This window comes from Labrus bergylta, chromosome 2, assembly GCF_963930695.1.
Source record: "Labrus bergylta chromosome 2, fLabBer1.1, whole genome shotgun sequence".
NCBI lineage: Eukaryota > Metazoa > Chordata > Actinopteri > Labriformes > Labridae > Labrus > Labrus bergylta.
The window spans coordinates 30,916,129-30,941,285 of NC_089196.1; the positions used below are offsets into that span (position 1 = coordinate 30,916,129).

The following is a 25,157-nucleotide window of genomic DNA, read 5'->3' on the forward strand; positions in this document are numbered from 1 at the left end:
AACATTGCCTTCTCATTACATCTGTGTGTCATGTCTGTGATGTCAGGTCTACCTGCCGACACTTTACAAGGACACCGTGATCGCTTCCATGACCAGTTCCACAGGTACGACGTGCACACCTTCAGGCCATGACTGCATCAACACATCAGAGCAGGGAGAATGTTTTTATTGTTATAGGAAGTGTGTAAACACAATCCAGCCTCACCCATTCACCACAGCACTTTAAACACATGCAAATATTCCTTTCATTGTTTTCCTTCCCTCCTCCCTTTTATGATTTGTCAGTCTGTAAAGATAAAAGATTATGTAATTAAATAAAATAGCTTTTTTCATTGCTCATTAAGTCATGTTAAAATAAAACAAAGTAGAAAAACACTTGAGACATTAGTCTGTGTTACACATGCTGTCATCTTATGCATGGATATAAAACATGTTGTCCTTTCTCCACAGCCTTAAGACCTTCTTCAACAAAGCCAGAGACATGTTTTACTTCAAGAGACTGATCCAGATCCCAAAGCTGCCTGATGTAAGAGCGCAGACGCCCCGTTCCCACCAAGTGGTCTTGTTCAGTTGGGTCACATTTATCAGCGTTTCCACCGTCAAAAGTTTGGAATGGTACCCAAATAACCGATCCGATTTTTTTGCTACCCTTCTGTTGGGGTCCCAAGAACCCGTACAGTACCGGCCCTTAAAGGTTGAGCTGTACACTCTGCAGTCTGTTGATTGGTCGAAAGAATAATCTCTTTTGCAACAGTGGTAATAAAGGACAAACACAAAAGGCGCCATGTTTGAATATCCCGTGGATTACAAGATGATTCATATCAAAGCTGTTTTCTCTTTTCTTTTTTGTGAATAATATCAGCACGTTGCAATTTCTTGTGATAAACAGCCACATGCCGAGAACAAAGAACTGAAAATGCTTTTGTCTTCCTTAGTTAACTGTGTCACGTTCTTCTTCTTCTTTTTTTAAACCATATTTTTATTAAGATTTTCAGAATATAAAGAAGCCACGAAGAAGTCAGACAGAAAAACAAACAATAAATAAATCAGTTGCTATCCGCGAACTCTGTCCAGTCGGGCAAGATAATACTTTCTTCTTCTTCATTTCTTCTCCTTCAAATTTATTGGCGGGCTGCACTGTCTCGCACTGCTTTGATGTCACGCTATTATGAAGCTGACACGGCTATAGCCATCCGGCTTACCAACTGGTAAGCTGTGGAAATGCAAACAGGATCAGGGTTTACCTTACCAAACTGGACTGATCAAAACCGGACCGCTTGGTGGGAACGCAGCTTTAGGGACGACTTTGGTGCTGAGTGACAGCTTCCTGCTTAAATGTAAAAAAAGAAAAGAAAGAAAGAAAGAACATTCACATTTTATGAAAGTAGACGTACAGATATATTCACTGTAGAAATCTCACATTCATATTTTATAGAAGACAATCTGTGATGTTTTTTTAGTTGTTCTTGTAACAAGTTTTTTACATTTTAAACCGTTACAAACTGTTTCCGGTTTAACACGGCCATTAAATACTCATAAAAGTCTTTAAAGCGGCGTGCAGACTGAGCTCTGAAGACTGAGGCATCACTCCTGTGCACGTCTACTTTCCGATTCTAAACCTCGACCACTTTCAGTATGAATATCCAACGTTGTAGCCGTATATGTACGTCTGAAAAAATATGCAAACATCATAATCACCAAGTTTCCTTCTCTCCCTAAAAGTCCCCTCCGAACTTCCTGCACGCGGCCTCGTTGGCGAAACACGTGAAGCCGGTGGTGGTGATTCCGGACGAGGACGAACCGGAGCAACAGGAAGATGAGGACGACGACCCCGAGCCGCTCATCGAGGTCAGCGACTCACCCAGCATCCAGCAGTCACAGCCACAGGTAAGACACGTCAGTCACAGGAGCACGAGTTCATAAATGTGATCTGTGTGACTCTGTAGTCATCTTTATGTGTTTGTTTTTCATTCATCATTTGACTGGTTCTCAGCAGCTGGACATATTTGATCAGGCATTTGGTCCTCCAAACGGAGGCTTCGATGACAGGTGAGTGTCGCCTTCTTTCACTGTTTCTTTCTGTTCAGCACGCCGTCTGTCTGAGCACATCATGACGGGGTGTTTTCTGTCTGCAGGGATCTCCAGATCGAGAGTCTGAAGCGGGACTTGGAGTTGTTGAGAGCTGAGTTAGAGAGAGTCAAAGGAGAGGTAAGGACTTTATCACATGGTGCTCAAGTGTCAGACTTTCTAGTGTGTACAAAGAGAGTTGTGACGATCGAGGGCTCGGCTATCTGTGTGTGCTGAGGAATCTGGGTCATGTGTTGGGCGGATGTAAATGCTGCTCCTGACGTGTGGAATGTGGCGAGTAACCTCTGAACGAGACGAGGGTTGTGCAGTTTGGAGTATTGACGTCACACACTCCTGCTTGCACTCTTTTCCCCTCTCTTTTTGAGTGTCCTCTTTTTTTTTTTTTCCCTTTTTGACCTCAAGAAAAAAATTAAAGATAAATTGGGACAGCATCATCACAAGACGAGCTGTTATAGTTTTTTTTTAAAAAGCACCTTGTGCTCTTGAAAGTGAGTGCAGATGGTTTAAAATCGGTGTCAGCACAGGCATTAATAAATATGGAGAAACTTACAAAACCAACAAAAGAGGAAAAAAAAAAAACTGAACACTAAACATATTAAAGGTCAAATATTACGCAGAATCCTCTTCACCGTGTTTTTCTAACATTAATGTGTCTCTAGTCTGTCTACAAACCCCCAAATAATTAGAAAAGTCCATCCTCTCCGTCTTTTGCCTGCTCCACTTCTCAGAAAATGTGTGCTCAAACAGGCCGTTTGGAGATTTCACCTTCATGACATCACAAAGGGCAGTAGCCCCTCCCCCAGGTGGGTGACACTCCCACAGCTAGGTGTTTGTTCTGCCCTCTGAGTCTGCCTTCTCACCGTAAACAATAGGACATGGAGCGAGAAAGCACTGAGTACACCCAAGTCCTTCCAGAGAGGGGGCGTGGTCAGACACAGCTCATTTACATATTTAAAGGTACAGACACAGATACAGCCTGTTCTGAGCAGGGCTGAAATAGAGGGGTTTATAGACATGATCAAATACAGGATCAGAGTGGATTTAGAACAAGAAACTTCACACACATGTTTTGAGGAGCTCTGAGAATTATTTAAACTGGTTAAAAAGGAGGAGAATATGAGACCTTAAGGCTAGGCGGCTTAGCAAAACAAATACTGGGGCAGCACCTGATTGATTGAAAATAGAGCCAGGGGACTCTTTTTAACAGAATTGGCACTGACAGCAGTAGATTGTTCCTCAATGCTGATCTTTCTTTCCCCTTCCTAAAGGCTCAGCGCTACATCACACAGCTGAAGTCACAGATCAACAGCCTGGAGGCGGAGCTGGAAGAACAGCGTGCACAGAAACAACGCGCTCTCGTGGAAAATGAGCAACTGCGCATGGAGCTGGAGGCTACACGTCGCCGGAACGCCGAACATGAGAGTGTACAGTTCACGTTCCTCGAGGCAGAACGTGAGACACACAGTCAAAAAACTAGATTCCTACATTTATGATGACAACATGTTGGTCAAACGCTGAACAATAATCCTTTTGCGTTTGCTGTGCAGAGAGAGCGCAGGCCACCGAGCAGCGCTACAATAAGCTGAAGGAGAAGCACACAGAGCTGGTGTCGAGCCACGCCGAGCTCCTGAGGAAGGTACAGACCAGAGCACAGATGTGTGATTTTTAATTAGATGTCATCACCCGGCTGTGTGTGCGCGGTAACTTTAAGTGTGTTCATGTGTGGACAGAGTGCAGACACTGTGAAGATGCTGTCAGCCACCCAGCAGACCCAGGACGAGGTGGAGAGGACCAAACAGCAGCTGTCATTTGAGGTCGATCGAATAAAGCAGGAGGCGGACATGAAGGTTTGTGAATGAACGTTTTCCTTTGATTCAAAGTTTAAAATAAAGCTCCCGGGGCGCTGGCGTTTATTACGATAACGTCATACTTTCTTCTCCCCAAATTCAGTAAATTAGTATTTTCAAGAAGAATATTAACAGCATCTCATGCCAATTTTAGATCTTTTTACTCTCGGACAAACAACAAACTTGACAAAAAAAGATCACGCAGATGAGGCCCACGACCAGTTTTATAGTTTCTAACTAACTGAGCAGGGAGCATGCGTTCATTTTTATAGAGGTGAGGAGCGGATTGGCAGAGCAAGACACTGGGACAGATGTTGATTGAATTTTGTTTCTTGTCCTTGGAACTCCTGTGTGTAATGGCACGCTCCATCAACTCACACTCTCTCTCGCTCTCTCTCTGCCCTTCGCTCTGAATTTACTCTTACAAATATTGAGTTAACTGCTCTGTCTGTCTGGATAATAAGACCTCTTTGATTACTCTGTTTAAAACCTGAAACACCTCAATGTGTGCGTAACGATGGAAACACTCCAACCAGTTTTGAGTCATAAAATGTCAAGCTCAAATTAATACAATTTGAGCTTGACATTTTGAAATTTTATTCATGCTTCTATTTATTGTTTTTTTTATTGTGCTTCATTCTATATGTTATTTTACTTGTTTTTTTTACATTGTGTTTTTTTACGCTTGTACAGCACTTTGGTCAATAAAGGTTGTTTTAAATATGCTATAGAAATAAAGATTGATTGAGTCGTATCTCTCTGCAGGAAGAATTGTTAACAAGTTACAGACGACTATAGCTGTTGGCAGGAAAAACCTTAGCACATATTCAGGTTTACGTCATCTACAGTATATGTCCCATTAGAAAGCGGTACACAGCTGCTGCAGCACTCTCTGTGTGTGTCTGTATTCATATTTCTGACGTTGTTTTTTGTGTTTTCTGTTGTGTCTGGATGGCTGCTGCAGATCTAATTTCCTTTGGGAGACTAATAAAATTAAAGTTGAATAAAGTCAGCAGCTCAAGTTAAACACTGAGGTGTTCAAACTACACGGAGCTAGAGGCTGAAACATTTAAAAAAACAGAACCAAAGAGTGCATCGTTAAGAGAAATCGAGTGCTGTGCTGTGGTTATAGGTCAATAAATAGCAATGAAATGTCAAGGTGACAAAAATAAAATAGAAAAAATTCAATAAAAAGTAAATAATCAAAGAAAACAATTTTAGGCAGAAACACGTAAAAAAAACAACATAAAAAACAGCAAAGTTAGGCTGGTGATTTAAGGTTGTCAATGGCAACAGGGAATAAAGCCCCTTGTTTTTGTCCTTGGCATTCTTCAAAAGCAGCCAGAAAGGGCACAGTCTGACTTCCTGTACCGATCAAAAGGCCGCGAGCTGGCAGTGTGGATTTATCTTAAAAATGTTTTTGTTTTTTTTGTTTTTTTGCTACAGTTGGAGGAGCAGAAGTTTGAGATGGAGAAGCTGAGGAGAGAGTTGGATGAGAAGATGGCAGAAGTGATGCGCATCAGAGCGACTCTGCAGAGCAGCGAGAAGGTGAGTGTGCACCTGTATCAGAATGACGCTTATATAACATCAACGATCAGCTAATGCACCACCAGCTCTGTTGTTTTGGAGGCTTGAGGCGCTTCACACATTTCCGGATTGACTTTCTCTCCGACACTTACAGCCATCTGCCTCTTCTGGCTTCCCTCGTCTCTCTCTCTCTCACTCTCTCGCTCTCTCTCTCTCTCTCTCTCTCTCTCTCTCTCTCTCTGCCAGACTTCGGAGCAAGTGAGCAGCTCCATGACGTCTCTGCAGGCAGAGAAGGAGCGTCTGATGCGGTCGGTGAGCGAGAAGGAGGCGGAGCTGTCCTCTCTGCGGCAGGCTGCGCAGGTGCAGCAGTCGTCACTCCTGCAGGAGCGAGAGAGGAGCAGCAGGGAGGTCGGCGAGCTGCAGGGCAAACTGCAGGAGAAGGTCAGTCAGTCAGGACGGTCGAGCTCAGCAGTATGAGCAGTGAGACTCTGCTTTAGACATTAGTTTATATTCAGCAGAATGTAAAGTCTGCCTCCTCAAGATAAAGAAAGAGGAAAAACCAATCATCCCAAGGGTGACTGTGCAGTTTTTGTGCACTTGGCTGGACTGCAGTACTGTGATATGTTTCAAGGCAACACTCCCAGTCCCTTACACGATGATGATTTGATATTTTTTGTCCATTTCGGTCCAATATTTAACATGCATTTCAGACCTATATTGTAAAGTTCACACCTACTCATAGTATGTATTTTCAAGGCATATTGGAAAACATGCTGTGACAAATCTTCCATCTGATCCACTGTGAAGGATGACATTAAACATATACATTATATACCACAAACATGGCTGCAGGGGAAAGCTATACTAGGACAGACAATGTGCAGTGTGCAGGAAGAGTATGCTGCAGTGTAATCTTGAGTGATTCATCCAGACATATTGTAGCATATGAACACATAAGTGAAGGGAAGAGCTTGAAAGCACTCAGCTCTACCTACAATTCTACAATTCACTTAGCAGACTCTTTTATCCAAAGCGACGTACATCAGAGAGTAAGAACAACACAAGCAAGGATCTAGAAAAAAGGGAACAATGTCAGTAAGAGCAAACGATCAGCTTTGAGTCTGATTGGACACACAGGTGCTGACAGGAAGTGACCAGAGGCAAAGCACAACATTGAGGGCAGTTCTTGAGAGCTCTAATCAGTATAGAAACCATCTTATAAGTCGTCGTTATCAAACAAAAACCATCGTCATTACCATCATCATCATCAATAATATGGAGACCATCATCATTAAGTTAGTAGGTATTCATGAAAGAGCTGGGTCTTTAGCTTTTTCTTAAAGGTGCAGAGGGACTCTGCAGAGCAAATGGAGTTTGGAAGTTCATTCCACCACCGGAGGGCGACAGAGGAGAAGAGTCTAGTCAGAGACTTAGGACCCTGTTGTGAAGGTTGGATCAGACGCCTTTCATTGGCAGAGCGTGGTGGGCATTTTTAAAGGAAGACCTCTATAGTTGGAACGCATCCATTGTTCGTAAGGAAGACGAGTTTAGTAAAAGTATTTTAGTATCTTCATTTCACCTGAACTAGAAAGGTGATGAAGCTTTGTTAAGTCTGACTGTGAATCTTCTTGTTGATTAAACCTTAGTAATGGGAGCTGGGGGAACAGCATTTGTGGATTTGTACAAATGCTGTTCCCCCAGCTTTGTACCTTTTAACCTGAAATTGGAAACATGGGTTGCATGAGACTTTCTGAAGCAGATATATTTTCAGTGTAGTTTTTTGTGTATTTGTGTCTGCGTACATGTAGTCGAGTCAGGAGGAGCAGCTGAAGCAGAAGCTCCTGGAGGAGCAGTTCGCTCTGCTGCAGGGAACCATCACCGAGGCTGAACACATCGTCCAGGATGCCGTCGCTAAACTGGATGATCCTCTTCATATACGCTGCACCAGCTCTCCAGGTCAGACCACGACTCAACCGTTGCACAGCAGACAAAGATTTGAAGAGTATCTTAATATATTTATTTTCATTCTGGAGACTTAAACAAAGCTTCTTCTTTTTTGATCCTCTGTTTGTCCTCATAACGCAGATTACCTCATAAGTCGGGCGGAGGCCACGCTGGGCTCCATAGACAAAGTGAAAAAGGGTCATGCAGATTATCTGAGTAACATGAGTGGTAAGTTTTCTCTGCTTTGACTTCGACATGATCCTGCTCACTGTCAGAGGCTGTTTGTTTGTCATTTTAATCGAAGTTCAAAACAAAAGTAAAACTGATACGAATGTGATGAAGGAGTCATAATCATTGGACGAAAAAGAAACGATACGATCCAAGAAAAAAGAAGAGAACCCCTTTATATACTACATTTCTAAAAGCAAACTCAAGACCTACCTGAATGAATCTCATTTCATCTAGTTTTATTACATTTTAAAACCTCCTGTGTTTCCTTTTTGAGAATAAATGATGGCGTTTCCTCAGTACCTGTTCTTACCTATTTATTTTTACCTTAGTTTTTGGATTGTGGGATAGGGGTGGGGGAGGGAGTCATGTTGTTGCTGTTTGATTAAATGTTGATGAAAAGCACTTTGTGATACATTTGTCGTATGAAAAGTGCTATACAAATAAAGATGATTGATTGATTGATCAAAAAGCAAAGAAACACATAACACAACACACATAAAATGCAGCCTCATCTTAATATGAAACGGATATAACTACTTCCTGACACTCTGACATCTCATACTGATGTACATGCCTCTGCACACGTGTTTACTCACAGTATTAACTCTGTATCCTCTGAGATGTTGTGAGGCTGCTCTGTTGGATTTAAATTATTATTATGTGGCATCATTCTCTCTCTCTCTCCCTCTCTCTCTCTCTCTCTCTCTCTCTCTCTGTTTGCTCTTGTAACCAGATGCTGGAGGGCTGCTCAGGGCTCTTACCCAGTTCTCCCACTTGGCTGCGGATACAATCATCAACGGCAGCGCCACAGCACACATGGCGCCCACTGACCAAGCAGACCGTAAGGAATATCTGAAACTATAACTGGTGAAATGCCGAGAGAGTAATCTTAGTTATTATTGTGTTTATCTCCCAGGAGGACATTTGTCCACATGCAAAGCTACATTTCAGATTTTTGACTTTGAATGTCAAACTCTAGACGCCTCTTGCAGTATTTTCTGACGTCTTAACGTGCAGCGTTACGCTTCATAGTTGATGACTGCTCTGTTACCCCCTGCAGGACTGACGGAGAACTGCAGAGGCTGTGCCACTGAAAGTCTGCAGTTCTTCAAAGATCTCAAGTCCAAGACCTCCCTCCAGAGGGCAGACCCGGCCTCCGTCCGCATAGTGGTTCAAAAGATCCTGCACCTGGGCCAGGTGGGGGACACTAACTCTGATGATCTGTTTTTCAGGTTTAATTGAATAGACTCTTAACTTTGAAGCGCTGTATTTCATTGTACTATTTGACAAAAGAAAAGGAGAATCTGTGCAGAAGTGTGTTTTACTGACAGCTTCCTGCTTGTATCTGTTCTACTGCAGGACATTTCTGTTACATACAAATTTAAATTACAAATAAACCTTGTCTTAATTCACTCCCTCATAGTCAACATCTGTGGTTAAGTGCCAGAATTGAGCTCCTCCTCTCGTCCTGCCGAGTCTGCTGATGGTGCATAAACCTAAATGTGGGTTAGCTCCAAACAGAGCGACAGATGCTGCAATGTGATTTATATTTAGCTTCTATTTTATATTCCAACAAAGACTTGTTTCCTCCCTGGCTCAGTGACATAACCGTCTGTCAGCAATCCAAAACCAAGTGTTGATCTGTTGGGACCCTCACTTTATGCAGGTGATACATTTGACTGTTTAAAGACAGCAGGATGAGAGTTTCTTTTGTTGTTGTCAGAAAACACAACTTTGAAATGTACAGGACAAAAATCAGGAAAGAGAAAAAGGCGCACAGCTTTGTCCACATGGGGTCAATCAAAACAAACCAAAAGCTCCTCGCTGGAGTTTTACGATTTTGTTTTCCAAGACCGGCAAAACAATAAATTTAGACTTTTCCTCTGGCTCTGAGTCAGGCTCAGTGGGTGTTGAACATGGAAACTGATGCACTTCAAACTGTGTTTTAGTCTCTCTCTCTCTTCATAGAAATGTTGTACATAGAAAGTCTTAACAGTATTGTTCAGTTTGATTTTCATTTCTAACGACTGGATACCGATGGTTTTGTGAAGCTGGAGCTAACGGTCGAGCCTCCTCGAGGTGTTGTGAGAATCACATCGGTGAAGGGAGATTCCCACTTGATAACCGCGGGGGTCTCATGGCTCTTGCTGCCAGTCTAGCTTCATGTTTAGGGTCGTGGGGGCAATCAGGGGCCGTGTGGTAGAGAAAGTGATACCAGCGTCTTCCATCACTTTCATAATCAAAGCCTTGATCTGCTGAAGTTGGCATGATGTTTAGGTTACGGTGGCCACTGAGGGCCATGCAGTAGGTTCTGTAACTTATCAGTAAGACTTAAGAACTTAACGGGGGTGAGGGGTTTCCTCACTGAGTGATTATCTCAGTCATTAGTGCACAAATATCTTGAGTTATTTTAAATACTAATAATTTTCCCTCTTGTTTTCTGCAGGAGCTGCGACCCAAAGGCATGGACGTTCGTCAGGACGAGCTCGGAGATCTGGTGGATAAAGAAATGGCTGCAACGTCAGCGGCTATTGAAGAGGCGGTCCGCAGGATTGATGTGAGTGATGAGGACTGTAATGAGTGTACCTGTAGTGATGAACTGATTATCTAATAGTACTCATAAATGCCTTTTTGTGTGACTCTGTGTTTAGGAAATGATGAATCAGGCCAGAAAAGACACGTCGGGAGTCAAACTGGAGGTCAATGAAAGGTTTGTTAAATGATGGGATTACTCACATTTATTTCCAGATGCATCGTCCATCAAAGTTTATGAATCATTTAAGATATATTACAGACTTTAAAGTCTTTATATGTGATTTTTCACCCTTAAATAAAATATGAATCAAGTATATCCTCTGAAAATAACTCTGTGAGTCATGACTGTCTACAATGGGTGTAACACCCGAGTCCCACTGTCTGTGATGTTTTCAGAGTCCTATCTTCACTTTGTTTACATCGCCGGGACGGCTGGTTGACTCCTCCCCTCGAGTATAAAAGTTGTTTAATTGAGGGACTAGAGAAAAGAAGAATAACATACTGTACTCACTGCTTAACTGTGTTTCTAGATCACGCTCATTTCAGGTAAATTTACATGCAGTGTGAAGATACCAGCATAATAAAGATCACTAGCATTAGCATGCTAACACAACAATGCAGCGCAAGTTGTTTTGGTTTCATGCTGGTGCTCAAGGGCGACACCTGCTGGATCAAAAAATCGCATATAAAGCCTTTAATAACTTTACTTTTGAAAATATCTTTATCAATATCTGACTCTTATGAATTATTTCACTCCTTTTACTTTTTTTATCAGATTTTGTTTGTCTTATTGAAATCTCCCATCCAATGTTTTATTAAAAAGTGCCGCACACAACATTAAAATGCGTCTTCTGTATTTCCTGCTGCTCGTCTTTTCTTTCACCTTTTCCTAACTTTTCATTGTTAACATGATAAACATGCCACCACGTATAAATCCCAATGTTTTCTTCTCTCGTATAGAATCCTCTACAGCTGCACAGACCTGATGAAGGTACGCTAGTTTGGACTGTTTTCAGCGGATACTTGTTTTGTCTTTCCTCGTCTATCCTGCATACACTGAATGCCTTTTGAAATAACATCATCTTATCTCTTACCTCTCTTCGATTAGGCCATCCGCATGCTGATCATAGCCTCCACAGACTTGCAGAAGGAGATCGTGGAGGGAGGGAAGGTGAGTCAGCTCCGTTTGGTCTGAGAGTTTCTGCCGCTCTGCTTCATTCAGAAAATAAAACGACAACAAGCAGGACTAAGAGTTTGTCATGTTTGTCTCCATGAAGGGCGCAGCGTCGATTCAGGAGTTCTACGCAAGAAACTCTCGCTGGACTGAGGGGCTCATCTCTGCGGCCAAGGCTGTGGGATGGGGAGCCACAGAGATGGTGTAAGTTAAACATTACAGCTTTAGAAATGAGAATATCAGGGAAAGTCACTTCATATGAATTGAATGTATAAGTAGATATATATGAATCTGTGCTTCCTCAGATTCATGGATTGTCTTTTAAAGTCTTTGAGATCTTTTCAGTCCAAGATCATTTGTAGGAGAAGGATGCAGAGTTCTTCACACACATGCCAAGACATCACTCCTGGCTACAACGATATCCAGTTCTTCTCATATTTTTCACCCTTTTTTAATAATCAAGTTGTTGGAGCTATTTAATTGTTGTTAGAATGAGTTTTGGTATTTAGTTTATTAATATTTGGGTGTTGTTGTTTATTTAATTATTCTACACGTTTTCTTTATTTAGAATAGATTTTGGGTAATATTTTCTTTTGCTAGTTATTTGTTTAGTAAATTTAGATTTGCATTAGTATTTTGTTAGGTATTTGGGTAACACTGTGGGCACCAGAGGTTATTTAAGTAAGAGGCAGGTAGAGGACCAGCATGCACCTGGGTGGGATTATGGTTTTTTAATCAGCACAAGAGAGACAGCAGGAGACACGATTTTCTTTGTTCTTTTGTTTGCTTTCTTTAAATAAACTGCAGATCTCTTGCATGGACATTGGACTTCTTCTGCCTGCGTACATCACATCCCCCATGGTGCATCAGTGGTCATTTGATTATGTTTGATATTACTTTATTTAGATTTTTTTGTTTTTGGACAAATAGCCACTATACAGGTCTTAGAGACAAATGTCCTGAATAATTCCTTTTCATTCAGGAAATGTTGGAGATTCCTTATTCAGCCGTTTTTCTGGCTGTGCCGCTGAGTGGGTTGATATGACATATCCTTGAATGTCTTGCATATTTTTTGACTTCTGTTGTCCTCAAACTGTGCTTCTTATCTGGCCCTTGTGGGTGTCATTGCCCAAAGAGACCACACGAGGGTATCAGCCTGCCATCGCTCGCCTTTTTCAAATACAGATTTTTGTTTTATTGTCTCTGATTAATCTCCTTCTGTTGTCCGTTTGTAAATGTATGCATGGTCTGGTTGGACTGTGGAACAGAATCACCCTCTGGGATAAATAAAGTCACATTTCCTCTTGACCTGCGTCCCCACAGGGAGTCTGCTGATAAGGTGGTGCTGCACACCGGCAAATATGAAGAGCTGATCGTTTGCTCCCACGAGATCGCTGCCAGCACGGCTCAGCTGGTCGCTGCATCGAAGGTAATCTACTCATATCCAGAAAGAAACATTCTGATGAAGAGCTTTTAAGGTACTGCAGCTGTGAAATCATTCAGATTTTAAGTACAGCAATGATTTCATCACCTGAAAGAACAAATTCACCAACATTAAATTGAATCAGCGACCGCTTTGTTCTTCTTTTGTAACACACTGTTTTAGCACTTTTATCTTTTTGTTTCTGTGACTTTGTGAAGATGTTTTTAGACGCTTGACGTCTTGTGTCATCTCCTCCGCTCTCAGGTGAAGGCCGACCGAAACAGTAAGAAGCTGACGTCGCTCCAGCAGGCTTCTCGCCACGTCAATGAAATGGCGGCTAATGTGGTGGCCTCGACAAGGACGGGTCAGGAACACCTGGAGGAAAAAGGTGAGTACAGATTAATATGCGTATGTGATTATTTCAGAAGAATTTGAATTTTCAGTAACGTTTTGTCCCTGTGCAGACACCATGGACTTCTCCGGGATGTCCCTCATCAAACTGAGGAGGGAGGAAATGGAGTCACAGGTGAGACTTCATCGTGGGATTGTGTGGGGGGGTTTAAACAGAGACTGGCTGCAAGTTTACATGTGCCTCACTTTGTTTACATTTTAGATCAGACATTCAAAACATTCACGTCTTATATTTCACTTTAGACGTTGTGCAAAGAGGTTAAATTCAGGTCAGTGTGTTGACAGTAAATAACCCCCCCCCCCCCCCCCGTTTGTTTCCGGCTCCTCCAGGTGAAGTTGCTGGAGTTAGAGAGCAGTTTGGAGAACGAGCGTCTGCGTCTGGGCGAGCTGAGGAAGAAGCACTACGAGTTGGCCGGAGTTCCTCTCGAGGAGCTTCCTGAGGGGAACGGGGACGCCTCCTTGCTGAGACATCCTGTCACCATGTCTCCAAAACCCAGCAAGCCTGCTGTCATGAGAAAACCTGCGCTGGCTCAGAAACCCAACTTGCTACCCAAAACCCCGGTGAGAGCAGTGACCAACAGACTACGTGTTGTTTATCAGGATGTTCATGTTTCATATGAGGAAATAAGACTTTTTCTGTCAGACTGTTCCTGAAATCAAATCTTTTGGACTGTCACTTTGTTATTTACTAGATATCAATCAAACTTTATTTATACAGCACCTTTCAGACAAATTAAATTGCAGTTCAAAGTGCTTTACGAGAGTGCAGAAAAGTTATTGATGAAAAAGTAGTTTATAAAATCATTGAGAGACCAATGCACACAAATAAGAATTTAAAAAATATGTATAAAATGAAAAAATAAAATATGACACATAAAAGCAATAAGATATTAAAATTAATACATAGAATATTTAAAATTGTAGTAGGATAAAAAAAGACAATACAATATCCAATCACTCAGATTGTAAACATGGAGTTGATGCAGCTTCCACGTTGAAAAAGGGAAAGCAGTGTCTTAAACTGCTTCATTTGTTATGAGGTTACAATTCAACAGGTTGCAAATTAAAGTCCAGTAGTTCATAATCCTACTGCCAATGTAGAGGCAATTTGTCCAAAACTCAGGATGTGGTGTTCGCAGAGTCCTGCCTCTCTTATGATTTATTTTCCAAAATAAGAACAAATAAAATCCTGGCTCCTGTTGTTGTTAAAAAGAAAAAAAAGGAAACGTAGGCTCATTCAGGTGCATTTAAAAAAACAAACCAATTAGTTTATTTTGGGCTTTTTATGCCTTAATTTGGAGGTAGGACAGTGGATAGAATTAAAAAATCAGCGAGAGAGAGAGAGAGAGAGAGAGAGGGTGGGGAATGACATGCAGGAAAGGAGCCACAGGTCAGATTCAAACCTGGGCCTCCTGCTTGGAGGACTATAGCCCACCTACTATGCATGGGACACATGTATTAACCTCTCCAGCACCCCACACAGGTGCATTTTGGTCCTCCACCTGCCTTCCTACCTATGTGACCTCAGGTGCCCACAGTGTTACAAATCACCAAACAAAAAAAAGACTAATTATGCAAAAACTAGATGTGCCAAACAAACAAACAAAAATATGTCAAATCTAATCAAACTTCTCGATGAATCCAGCGTCTAGACCACTGGTACAGTCTCAGGACCCACCGTCAACTCCTCCACACAAAATCCCACCCCGAAATGTTTTGTTATTTTTCAACCGATTTATTATTTCATGTAAAATAATTTGGACCTCACGCGTTAAAAAAAAAAAAAAAAAAAGGGACGGAACAAAGAAACAAAACAACATAAACATGTTTAAAAAGCGCTTAACAAACTCTTTGACGCAATTCGTTTTTCCAGGCACACATTCACGACCCACTGGATACGGCTCTGTGACCCACTTTTGGGTCCCGACCCAGCTGTTTAGAACCACTGGTCTAGACTAAGATGCTTCTGTAGAAATGTGATTGTTGTCGCATTTTAAAACAACTCTAACATATCACCCAGATCAGATTTTCAGATGGATTAGGGCGGGCAGTCTGAAACATGTCTTGAATGTGTATCTATGTTGTGTGTGAATATTTAAAGTACGTCCTCTCTTCTTTACGTTGCAGTTGAAGTGATGCTGAGCAGAAGAGGAAAAAGCTCCACTCTCGAATGTCTCACTTGACCGAGGACAAACGCCTTTCTGTGAATGATTGTTCCTTAAGTTAAAGGCTGCATCATCTTTTTCTTTGTTCCTTTGTTTTCTGCCAAGAAGCCTGATTTTTGACTCTGGATGCCTGTCGGGGAAACAATGTCTTTACCCCTTTTTTTTAAGTTACACTGTATGCCATCACAACAGAGTCCTTTTTAATTTAAGTATGTGGGAACAAAAACAAAAAAACGAAAGGTTAAAATTTTACTTTTAGGCTGTGTGAAAGTATTTTTGTTCTGCTTTATTAAAATGTTAAATTGAAATGTACCGATTCTTTTTAGAAGTCTGATAATCACAAATGAAAGCATATCTTGTCAATAGATTTTTCATCAAGCTTTGTAAAACATCTTTGCACACTGTTTTGGGGTACTCGATGCAGAGCACATAGCATTTTCTTCTAAATGTACACTGTGTTCTATTTATGTTGTTATATATATTAATATAGGAAACTGGGCAATCACATTCTGTGCGTACACGTTCCTGCAAAAGTTTTAACATACCTCTTGCTTTGCCTTCATGAAGAACTACAACCCTCTTGTGTGCAAAACATCTTTCTTTCTCAACAGTGTAAAAGATTGTCTCCGAGGCCTTGAAAAGTACTACTGCATTGAATGATACCTGTGAAAACACGTAGTTTGTATAGGAGTGTGCACCTCACACCAAGTATAATTTATACATACACTCATCTCTTGAATGTCTCTCTATCGAGGAGGACCTGGATATGTTGATGAAGCATAAAGAATCAATGCTTGTACATAATTATCGGATGTAGGCGTCCGTAATTATCAATGCTTCTTTTAGGCTAAATACGGTGAATTCAGGGTTAGCTTGCGGAATAATGTGATGTTAAAGTCCTCTTTGCCTCTGGGAGCTTTTCATACAGGGTCTTAAAATGCATCTTTTTATGTTCTATCTTTCCTCTGTTTAAAAATGTCTTTATACACTCAGATCTATTAATATATTTTAGTTAAGATAATGGTGGTTTCTCCTTGTAAGAAGTGTAAATGTCCAACAAAAATGAACAATAAATGTTTGATTTAAAGTCTCATTGTAGTGCTTGATGGTGTTCAAGCTGATTAAACTTCTCTGTTTGTATTTTATTAAAGATTTTAACACAGAATTAGAAGACTACTATCACAGGTTAAAGACGCTATAGACTGCTTTTTTAGGTTTTATGGCATTGATGTAAAGGTTTTTAGTATTTTTTTCCATGAAGAAATTAAGTTTCTATGTAAATGTAAGTACTGGTAAAGTGAAATCTTAATGACCTTTTTTATTTGACCAAGACTGTAACTTACATTAAAAATGTTCTAATTTAATTGAAAATGTTTTGATTAATATTTTTATAACTAAAACAAAGTTGGTTTTATTTTTTACTCTTTTCAGGTAGCTTGTAATTTAGGTCAAGTTTCATTTAGCATAAAAGGTAATATGCTTGTTATATCATGACATGCGCAGAAGGTCTTTAAATAGCCTAAATGTGGGGAGAGCTGCTGCCTTCACACGCAGTTGTAAATGCGAATTATTTTCTCATATTCGACCGATACTTATGAAACATGACCGTACCACGATAGTCTAAAAAGAGTTTAATAATAGCAATCTAACAGCTTATTAGTCATTTGCAATGTTAAGTTATGTTATTTTAACTTTTAACTTCCTTCTCTATCGCATGTGCCTCATTTGACAACTCTTTCGTTATTTCATAATGACACTTGTATGAATAGGAAACTGTCGCCAGATAAAAACCCCTTTTGAATATTTGCACTGTCTTGAAATTACGTTTTAAAATAGTTCTGTTTATCGCACCTATGATCTGTACGTGTGTAATTCTTTTCGATTTCCGTTTTCCAGTTTTCTTTCAGACATTGAACGCAGCATCAGAAGTAACTGGTAAAGTTATAACTGTCAACAAACTTGAACGGGCTGTCTCCATGTTCAAACACGCTCCGGCCAGCTCACCTGAACCGCCTTTTCTACGCGACAGGTAAGTCGTGTACGTGAGTCAGAGGACTTAGAAGATGTTTAATGTCGCTGGTTCAGTCACCGCAGAGGACAGACCGTGATATTTACAGTCATGGAGACGTGCGTTATGACGGCGCTGGACAGACCCGCGGCGGAGCTCACTGTCCCGGATGTGTACGACATAGCGGCGGCGCTCGGGCAGGAGTTCGAGCGGATCATAGACAAGTTCGGGTGCGAGTCTCTGGTCGGTGTGGTGCCCAAAGTGGTGCGGGTCCTGGAGCTGCTGGAGACCCTGGTGAGCCACGGGGCCGCGGGGCAGGAGGCCGAGGAGCTGCGGAGGGAGCTGGAGAGGCTGCGGCAGGAGAGGAGCGACCGATCCGGGCAGGAGAGGAAGCACCAGGAGGTGTGTGTGTGTGTGTGTGTGTGTGTGTGTGTGTGTGTGTGTGTGTGTGTGTGTGTGTGTGTGTGTGTGTGTGTGTGTGTGTGTGTGTGTGTGTGTGTGTGTGTGTGTGTGTGTGTGTGTCTAATGCCCCCCCCCCATGTACAGAGTCTATATTCCTCCAGGCCAGGGGTGGGCAACTGGCGGCCCGGGGGCCACACGCGGCCCCCATCAACCCTCACCGTGGCCCTCAGGTCAATTTTTACACATCAATTAATTGGAAACATGAACAACACATGATGAAATCTGCCATGAAATCATGAAAAGCAGAAATGTGTGTAAGGACACACTCTCTGGCTTCTCACTGGGGTTGGTGAATGAATCACCTCAGTGCAGAGTCAGGTGTGTGTGTGTGGCTGATTGGCCTTGATTAAAACCAGGTGTGGGGAGCTTATTTATACTCCTGGAATCCAGTTCTCTGTGCTGACTCATTATCTCACCTTCAGAGAGCTTCTCCCTCTGTTGTCTCTTGTTGTCTGTGTGTTCATAAACACAAACAAATAACTTTCTGTGTATTTGTGTGTATTGCCAAAGTAACTTGGGGTGCTGGGTAGTTGATAAACCCCGGCCTTTTGTGTTGAGTTTGAAGGCCTCCCTGGCAGCCTCCAATCTATCGCTTGCGATTTTTGTGGTTATCCTTCTTGGATAACTTTAAGACACCCCTGGGTCCGCACCTGTGTCCCACTTTCCCATTTTCCTGACAATATGTCCATAATAATATTAGATCAGTGGTATATGTTGAGTTAAATTTGAGACATAATTGACTGTAATCGTTTTTGTATCCTACAATTTGGCCCCCTGTCATTTGGAATTTAATGAATGTGGCCCTTGCTGTGACCAAAGTTGCCCATCCGTGCTCCAGGCAGACGACCTGGGTTCAGATCCGAACTGTGGCTCATTTCCTGCATGTCATCCCCCTCTCTCTCTCTCTCTATCACTGATTTCTCACGCCGTCCACTGCCCTGTCTCTAAAAATGAATATATTATATACTATAGCATGGTAAAATACTGTAGTCCACTCAATCAGTGCTTTGTGATGTAATAACGAGGTAGGAAACGAAACGAATACTACCAACGTGCCATACTGCACAAAGTCTTCATAATGATTATTGTACAATCACAATGATAACAATATGAGAATTTTGGGTGACAGCCAACTCACAAGAGTATCTGCAGATTTATTTTCAAACACATGTATGTGCGTACACTTTGTTGTGTTTTGGTGTGGTTTCCCCCTTGTCTTTTCTTTCATTGTGTTTCTCCTGTGTTCAGGAGTTGGAGCTGGTGGAGGATGTGTGGCGAGGAGAAGTCCAGGACCTGCTCTCTCAAATCACTCAGCTTCAGGCGGAGAACAAGAAGCTGTTGGTGAGCCTCTCTCTCAAAGAGTCTCCCATCACAGAGGAAGACCTGCAGAGACACGAGGGTGGGTTTTTCTGCAGCGATGACTCGATACCAGAGTGTGGAAGATGAGTTAGATGATTTATAGAAAAACATTTGTTTAAACATTTATCATGTTTTTGAGAGGGGTTTCTTCCTCGACTCGACTCTCAACCAATGAACGGCCTACAGTCTGCCGCTCTTCTGTAAGATTTAGACTCAACTTAATTTAAACAACAGCTTTATTTTCCAACAGGTAACACATAATGCTTTACATAATAATGTGTGAAGTTCAAAGATGAATAACTGCTGTGACATCAAGACATGCTCGACTATCTGTTCATGATGAACGTCTGGTATTTTATATTCCTCGTGATGAATCTGGAAACTTGGTACGTTTATTAGTCAAAGCTGAGGGTTCCAGTTCAGACCGTGTGAAGTGTGTCACAGCAGATGTGTGCTGAGCTGATAACCATCTGCTGTACGTTACACTAATTTACACCGAGTAGAGCGCGTGAGTTTGTGCAGGATCAGCTTCGTACAGGAGGCTGTGCAGAGAGGCCGACAGGAGCTCTTAAAGGAGACGATTTTAGAAGCAGTTTGAAATGCAGCGCTTGTGTTAGACTCTAACTGTGGCTGGAGTTAAACTTAGTGTCAGGGCCACAGCACACACACACACACACACACACACACACACACACACACACACACACACACACACACACACTGTTTTTGATTTCCTACATACATGCCAGCAGTAAGTATTACTCTGTTACACTGTGACATACAACAAGTTGAACGTGCGTTGTCATGTGGTAATCATTTGCAAAAAGGGTCTGTTCTTGTTTGAATTGTTACCTTTAAAGTCTTTATATGAGATTTTTCACACTTAAATATAATATGAATCAAGTATATCCTCTGAAAATAACTCTGTGAGTCATGACTGTCTACAATGGGTGTAACACCCGAGTCCCACTGTCTGTGATGTTTTCAGAGTTTTCAGAGTCCTATCTTCACTTTGTTTACATCGCCAGGACAGCCGGCTGACTCCTCCCCTCGTGTATAAAAGTTGTTTAATTGAGGGACTAGAGAAAAGAAGAATAACATACTGTACTCACTGCTTAACTGTGTTTCTAGATCACGCTCATTTCAGGTAAATTTACATGCAGTGTGAAGATACCAGCATAATAAAGATCGCTAGCATTAGCATGCTAACACAACAATGCACCGCGAGTTGTTTTGGTTTCATGCTGGAGCTCAAGGGCGACACCTGCTGGATCAAACAATCACATATAAAGCCTTTAAAGTTTGACTCCCAAAAGCATTGCACTAACTTTGTATAGTTATCATCATATTATAGAAGTGAAAGTTTTCATTTGAATGTTTAAAGGCTCCAAATTTAGAAACCATGCAGATTTATTATTTTTTTTAAAGGAAAGGTCAAAACAAATGCAATGATGATGGAGACGTGCTGCAAGAGAAAATACAAGCCACAAAAAGACAAAACACCTGCGTTAACGTCAGACCCGATGTTAATACGAGTGATGCAAAGCCATAAACAAACAAAAACATCTGGAAAAGCAAAACCCTGCAAATCAAGTCTTCACAACAGAAGAGCGAGACGAGGATTCATTATCAGACAATCAGTATTTGAATATGCATTGTTTCTGAGTTTGCATTTTTCCTTGTGTAGGTCGTTTGTTTTGTTGCAGGTCAGTCGCACTCGCCTGGCTCAGTAAAAAGCGCCACATATTTTTCTTCTTGTATTCTGCTGATGTTGCGTGCGTAAAGAGGATTTGTGTGCCTCTTTCATGATGGCTGCAGGAATGTCAGAGAAGGAGAGGCAGATGATGAAAAAGCTGAAAGACTTGGTGGATAAGCAGAGGGATGAAATCCGGGCCAAAGACCACGAGCTGACACTAAAAAACGAGGACGTTGAGGCGGTGAGGATTTAAAACATAATCAGAACACACACTGGCAACTTTACAGCTATTTACAAAAAGTTATAATCCACTTCCTGGTACAGAAATTCATAAATTCTATGTATTCAACTGCAGCTCCAGATGCAGCAGCATCGTCTGATAAGAATCAACCAGGACCTGCGTCACAGGAAAGGAGTGATGGAGGCTCAGGGGAAGGCTTTGATTCAGCAGCGGGCGGAGCTGGAGGCTGCAGCCCAGGTCAGGCAGCAGGAGCTGGGCGCTCTGCAGGTGGAGGTCAAGAGGTTGAGGAAGGAGCTCCGGGGTTGGGAGCTGGAGAGGGAGGTCGCTGATATAGAAGAAACATCATTCGGCAGATCTATGCTGTCTACATCAACATCTCCACAAAGGACGGTAATGAAAAAGATAAAAGACATTTCTCCTGGATGTAACCAAGAATGGAATTAAGTTAATCATTTTTTGGTTAATGTTAGGTTTTCTGATGTCTGAGTGAGTTTTCTTTTTGTGTTTAACCATCCAGTCCTCAGCAGCAGTACCAGTAAACTCCATCAAACCGAACTCAGTGTGGGAAGAGTGTGGAGGAGACCCTGACTTCATGGCGAATTCCTTCGAGCATAAAAGGAGTTCCTCTCCTCTCACAGAGTCATCACGAGAAGAAAAAAACTACAAAGAACGAAACAGAGAGGAGGACAAGACAGCAGCAATGTTACTGGTAACACCTGCGCACAGCTCCTCCTTTACAGAATCTAAAACCCTTTTTTACACATGCTCCTAACGCATACCCTAACAGTAGTATTTCCAGACATTTTCTGGTTGGGCTGCATGTTTAAACACAAACGTCCAGATCATTCATCCTGACTCTTTCCAGCCAAACCCCCTAGCAAAAGATGTCTGCAAGAAATCTGCCTGAGGCGATGTGTAAAAACACAGAAGAAAATATTCCGGGAAATTCACAGCAAGCAAATAGGCGGGAATGATGAGGACGTTTATATGGTGGGACTAGTTCAATCTTCTTTTACGTAATGAAGCAGCTTCATTCTCTTCTCTGCTCGCCTGTATGTTCTTACTACTCAGCTTCTTATACTGTGAATACGTCCAATCACACGTTACATTGATATTTAGGCCCACACTGTCCTGATCAGCGTCAGACTCTGCTGCTTTAATATCCACCACCTTGGATGTATTGTTAACATTACACTGGGATCTCTACACATTTCAGGGGCCGATGTTTAGCAGTACATGTGTGAAAAGGGCTAATCTGAGGTCATAGCAGAGGCAGACAGTAACACACAGAGCATTATTACTCAGTCATGCTCACTAAAGTGCTACATTCATTTCCTTTTGCAGTCGCTAGAAATCTATTTCTGTTTTCACCCCTGTGCTTGTGCATCTTTGTCACACTAAAATAATCACTTTACGTTCATAACTACTCCTATTTAAAAAGTGCTAACACAAAGAAACTGATCTACCTGTTTGATTAGTGTCAGTGTGTGTGCTTGCTGTACAGGGAGAAATACTGAAATAATATCTCTGCAGCAGAAGGCGTCGACTGATCCAGAGCCAGAGGAGGAGACGGACAGCTCCGAGGAGGATTCCGACAAACCTCGCTTCACCCTGCAGGAGCTGCGTGACGTCCTGCAGGAGAGGAATGAACTCAAGGCTGAAGTGTTCGTGCTGCAGGAAGAGCTAGCTTACTATAAAAGGTACAGCCAGAGTGAAAGTCAGCTGGATTACATGATTATTGGGAGAATAAAAGTGGATTAGCGAATCCAGATCATTTCAATCTGGATTAAAACCTTTTCAACAACCAAGCCCTGATGTATAGGGGTGTCGTTTTTTTTATACAGGTTCCCGGGCACAACAGTGGTAAACCCGGAACCTGTATAGCACATAAAACATGAACTGGCTCTGGTGGCCACTTAGATTGGACCTTGGTAACAGTTTTCTCTTCCATCAGCGAGGAGATCGAGGATGATGTCAGCTCCTGGGTTTGTCCTCCGTCTCCTCCACCTTTCTCCGGGTCCACTGATCAGCCCGAATCAGGAATTAAACGCCTGTGAGTAACAACTCATACATCAAGAAACATATACTACAGATGTGATAAATGAGCCTGCTGCTTATATTTGATTCTCTCTAACTCTGAATGTCCTCCTCTCTGCATTTCTTCTTCTCACTTCTTCCGTTTTCTCCTGTGGACAGGATCTTCACGGCCATAATGCCCATGGTTGCAGCCGGTTTGATTGTAGACGACCCCACGTTGATACCAATCAGAAGACTCGTTTCCTTTGTATAAGTCTGTTTGTATAATGTGAACTTGTTCTTGTACTATTGCTCTTTCTTTTGAACAAAACCCGGTCAACATAGATTTGTTTCTTGGTTTAATGACAACATCTCTTGGTTATTATAAACGACATTTGAATGTTGTTACTATATTTAAATCTTTTATGAACCACTTCAATCGTTGCTGGTGTCAGCTTTAACAGTGCATTTGAAAAAGCCAAATGTTGTCACTGTGCTACATAGTGTACTGTGTCTGCTTGGCAGTTTTGCATGTAGCATCTGTTACTTGGAGTCTTTTCTGAAGAAGGAATTGTTGCTTCACATTTAACTTTCAATAGTAGCAACAAAATCATTTCAATCAATCAACCTTTATTTGTACAGCGCCAAATCATAACAAATGTTATCGAGACGCTTTACAAAAAGAGCAAGTTAAGGACCTTACTCATTGTTATGTTACTAAAGAGAAATGGGATGGGGGAGATGGGACAAGATGCAGGAAGGATTCCTCCTTTGTATTCCTCGTGTTCCTGTTGTCCACACTTCCTCTCCGCTGAGGTCGGAGCAGGGGGTATTAAACATCATGAGTTAGTATAAGCTAAACTGCAACACAGCAACTTTTGTTTTTTAATGTGTATTGTTTATTTGAATTTCTTTGTGTTTTAAATACTGGTTAAAACCTATCGCTGCAACACTGAACACTAAAGAGCCTCTAAAGTCCTAAAAGAGTATTTTTTATTATCTACACATAAGATAATATACTTTTAAGTTATGCATCATTACCTAATTGTGATGCATAAAGCCAATTTATTTTTTTAATCAAGGTAATGAAACGTATGCTGCTCCTGCACACTGACATCAGAGATGACCTTATTCCTTTGGTAATGATCTTATTCCTACAAGATAATGAACTTGGGAACAGAACGTTAAAAAAAATCATAATAAGAGCTTTACATTCTCAGCAGAATGTACTAACTGCTCATAATTCTGGGATACACCTGTTCAATAATGCTTGTTCAAAATGAAATAATAAAGTTTATTTTTCAATTTGTTGATGTTTTTATTGTGTTACTGTCACATACTGACCAGTGAATACTGCCTTCGATTTGTGAAGCAGATGTTGAAGAGGTCATGTTTCCATAATGTGCCCAGTTTATTATCTTTTAAAACTCTTTCTCCAAGTTTTCAACTTTATTGTGACATTATTCTAACAACAAATCCAGGATCATGCAGTATCTAGCACCTTTATTTTGGGAGTTGCAGGCCAAAACTATTTGGGAACCCCTGCCTTAGGACAGTGCAATTAATCACAATTTGAAGCAGCATATGATGACTTTAACTTTATCTGGCAATAAATCTGAAAATATGTAACTTTTTGTATTAAAAGCTTAAACTATTTAGAAAGTCTCAGTCAGCATGCATACATTTTAACAATTGAATGGAGGCATGAGTATAACGGCCTTACTGTCACAGCATGCAGTTAGACGAATCTGAAGATAACCAGCTCAGTTACGTCCCTAATATTTACAGTCTATGGTTACATATTGCTAATTTATGTGACTGTGTACGTCACATAAATTAGCAATTTCATGGTGAATAAGTGTTGTGGATTTATATTAGATTAAGAAAGGACATGAAGAACAACAGAAAGGCAGAAAAACTGAATGAAGCCATTATGCATTCTTTTTCTTTTTCTGTTTATTTATCGCACTTAATTTCGGTATCTGATTATTGAACGATATTGCATTATTTTCTCATAACAGGCAGGCCTC

At 41.4% G+C, this 25,157-nt stretch overlaps 2 protein-coding genes across 4 annotated transcripts in view; both read left to right on the forward strand.

Annotated features, from left to right (window-relative positions):
• Positions 1-16,432, forward strand: part of hip1rb (huntingtin interacting protein 1 related b) — a 35,682-nt gene extending 19,250 nt beyond the window's left edge. The window contains exons 9-32 of one of the 2 annotated variants that reach the window (XM_020650707.3): positions 47-104; positions 451-526; positions 1,723-1,887; positions 1,997-2,049; positions 2,136-2,208; positions 3,357-3,540; positions 3,636-3,724; positions 3,819-3,935; positions 5,382-5,483; positions 5,709-5,903; positions 7,271-7,418; positions 7,548-7,634; positions 8,371-8,478; positions 8,698-8,834; positions 10,084-10,194; positions 10,289-10,347; positions 11,133-11,163; positions 11,281-11,343; positions 11,450-11,550; positions 12,670-12,775; positions 13,034-13,157; positions 13,234-13,295; positions 13,511-13,741; positions 15,308-16,432. In XM_020650707.3, the coding sequence (XP_020506363.1) occupies positions 47-104; positions 451-526; positions 1,723-1,887; positions 1,997-2,049; positions 2,136-2,208; positions 3,357-3,540; positions 3,636-3,724; positions 3,819-3,935; positions 5,382-5,483; positions 5,709-5,903; positions 7,271-7,418; positions 7,548-7,634; positions 8,371-8,478; positions 8,698-8,834; positions 10,084-10,194; positions 10,289-10,347; positions 11,133-11,163; positions 11,281-11,343; positions 11,450-11,550; positions 12,670-12,775; positions 13,034-13,157; positions 13,234-13,295; positions 13,511-13,741; positions 15,308-15,316 (2,489 nt within the window). In that variant the 3' untranslated portion in view covers positions 15,317-16,432. Of the gene's footprint in view, positions 1-46; positions 105-450; positions 527-1,722; positions 1,888-1,993; positions 2,050-2,135; positions 2,209-3,356; positions 3,541-3,635; positions 3,725-3,818; positions 3,936-5,381; positions 5,484-5,708; positions 5,904-7,270; positions 7,419-7,547; positions 7,635-8,370; positions 8,479-8,697; positions 8,835-10,083; positions 10,195-10,288; positions 10,348-11,132; positions 11,164-11,280; positions 11,344-11,449; positions 11,551-12,669; positions 12,776-13,033; positions 13,158-13,233; positions 13,296-13,510; positions 13,742-15,307 lie in introns of both variants that reach the window. The other variant, XM_020650704.3, reaches the window with a different exon arrangement.
• Positions 16,433-17,265: 833 nt separating this feature from the next.
• Positions 17,266-24,432, forward strand: LOC109996522 (RILP-like protein 1). Of its 2 annotated transcripts, none has more exons than XM_020650689.3 (8): positions 17,266-17,755; positions 19,064-19,214; positions 20,993-21,111; positions 21,226-21,501; positions 21,629-21,820; positions 22,648-22,811; positions 23,066-23,164; positions 23,308-24,432. In XM_020650689.3, the coding sequence occupies exons 1-8, from the start codon at positions 17,465-17,467 to the stop codon at positions 23,399-23,401; spliced, it is 1,386 nt and encodes a 461-aa protein (XP_020506345.2). In that variant the 5' UTR covers positions 17,266-17,464; the 3' UTR covers positions 23,402-24,432. The 2 variants fall into 2 exon arrangements, with proteins under 2 accessions (XP_020506345.2, XP_020506344.2); XM_020650688.3 differs by having other exon boundaries at positions 17,267-17,755; positions 22,645-22,811.
• The last annotated feature ends 725 nt before the right edge of the window (positions 24,433-25,157 follow it).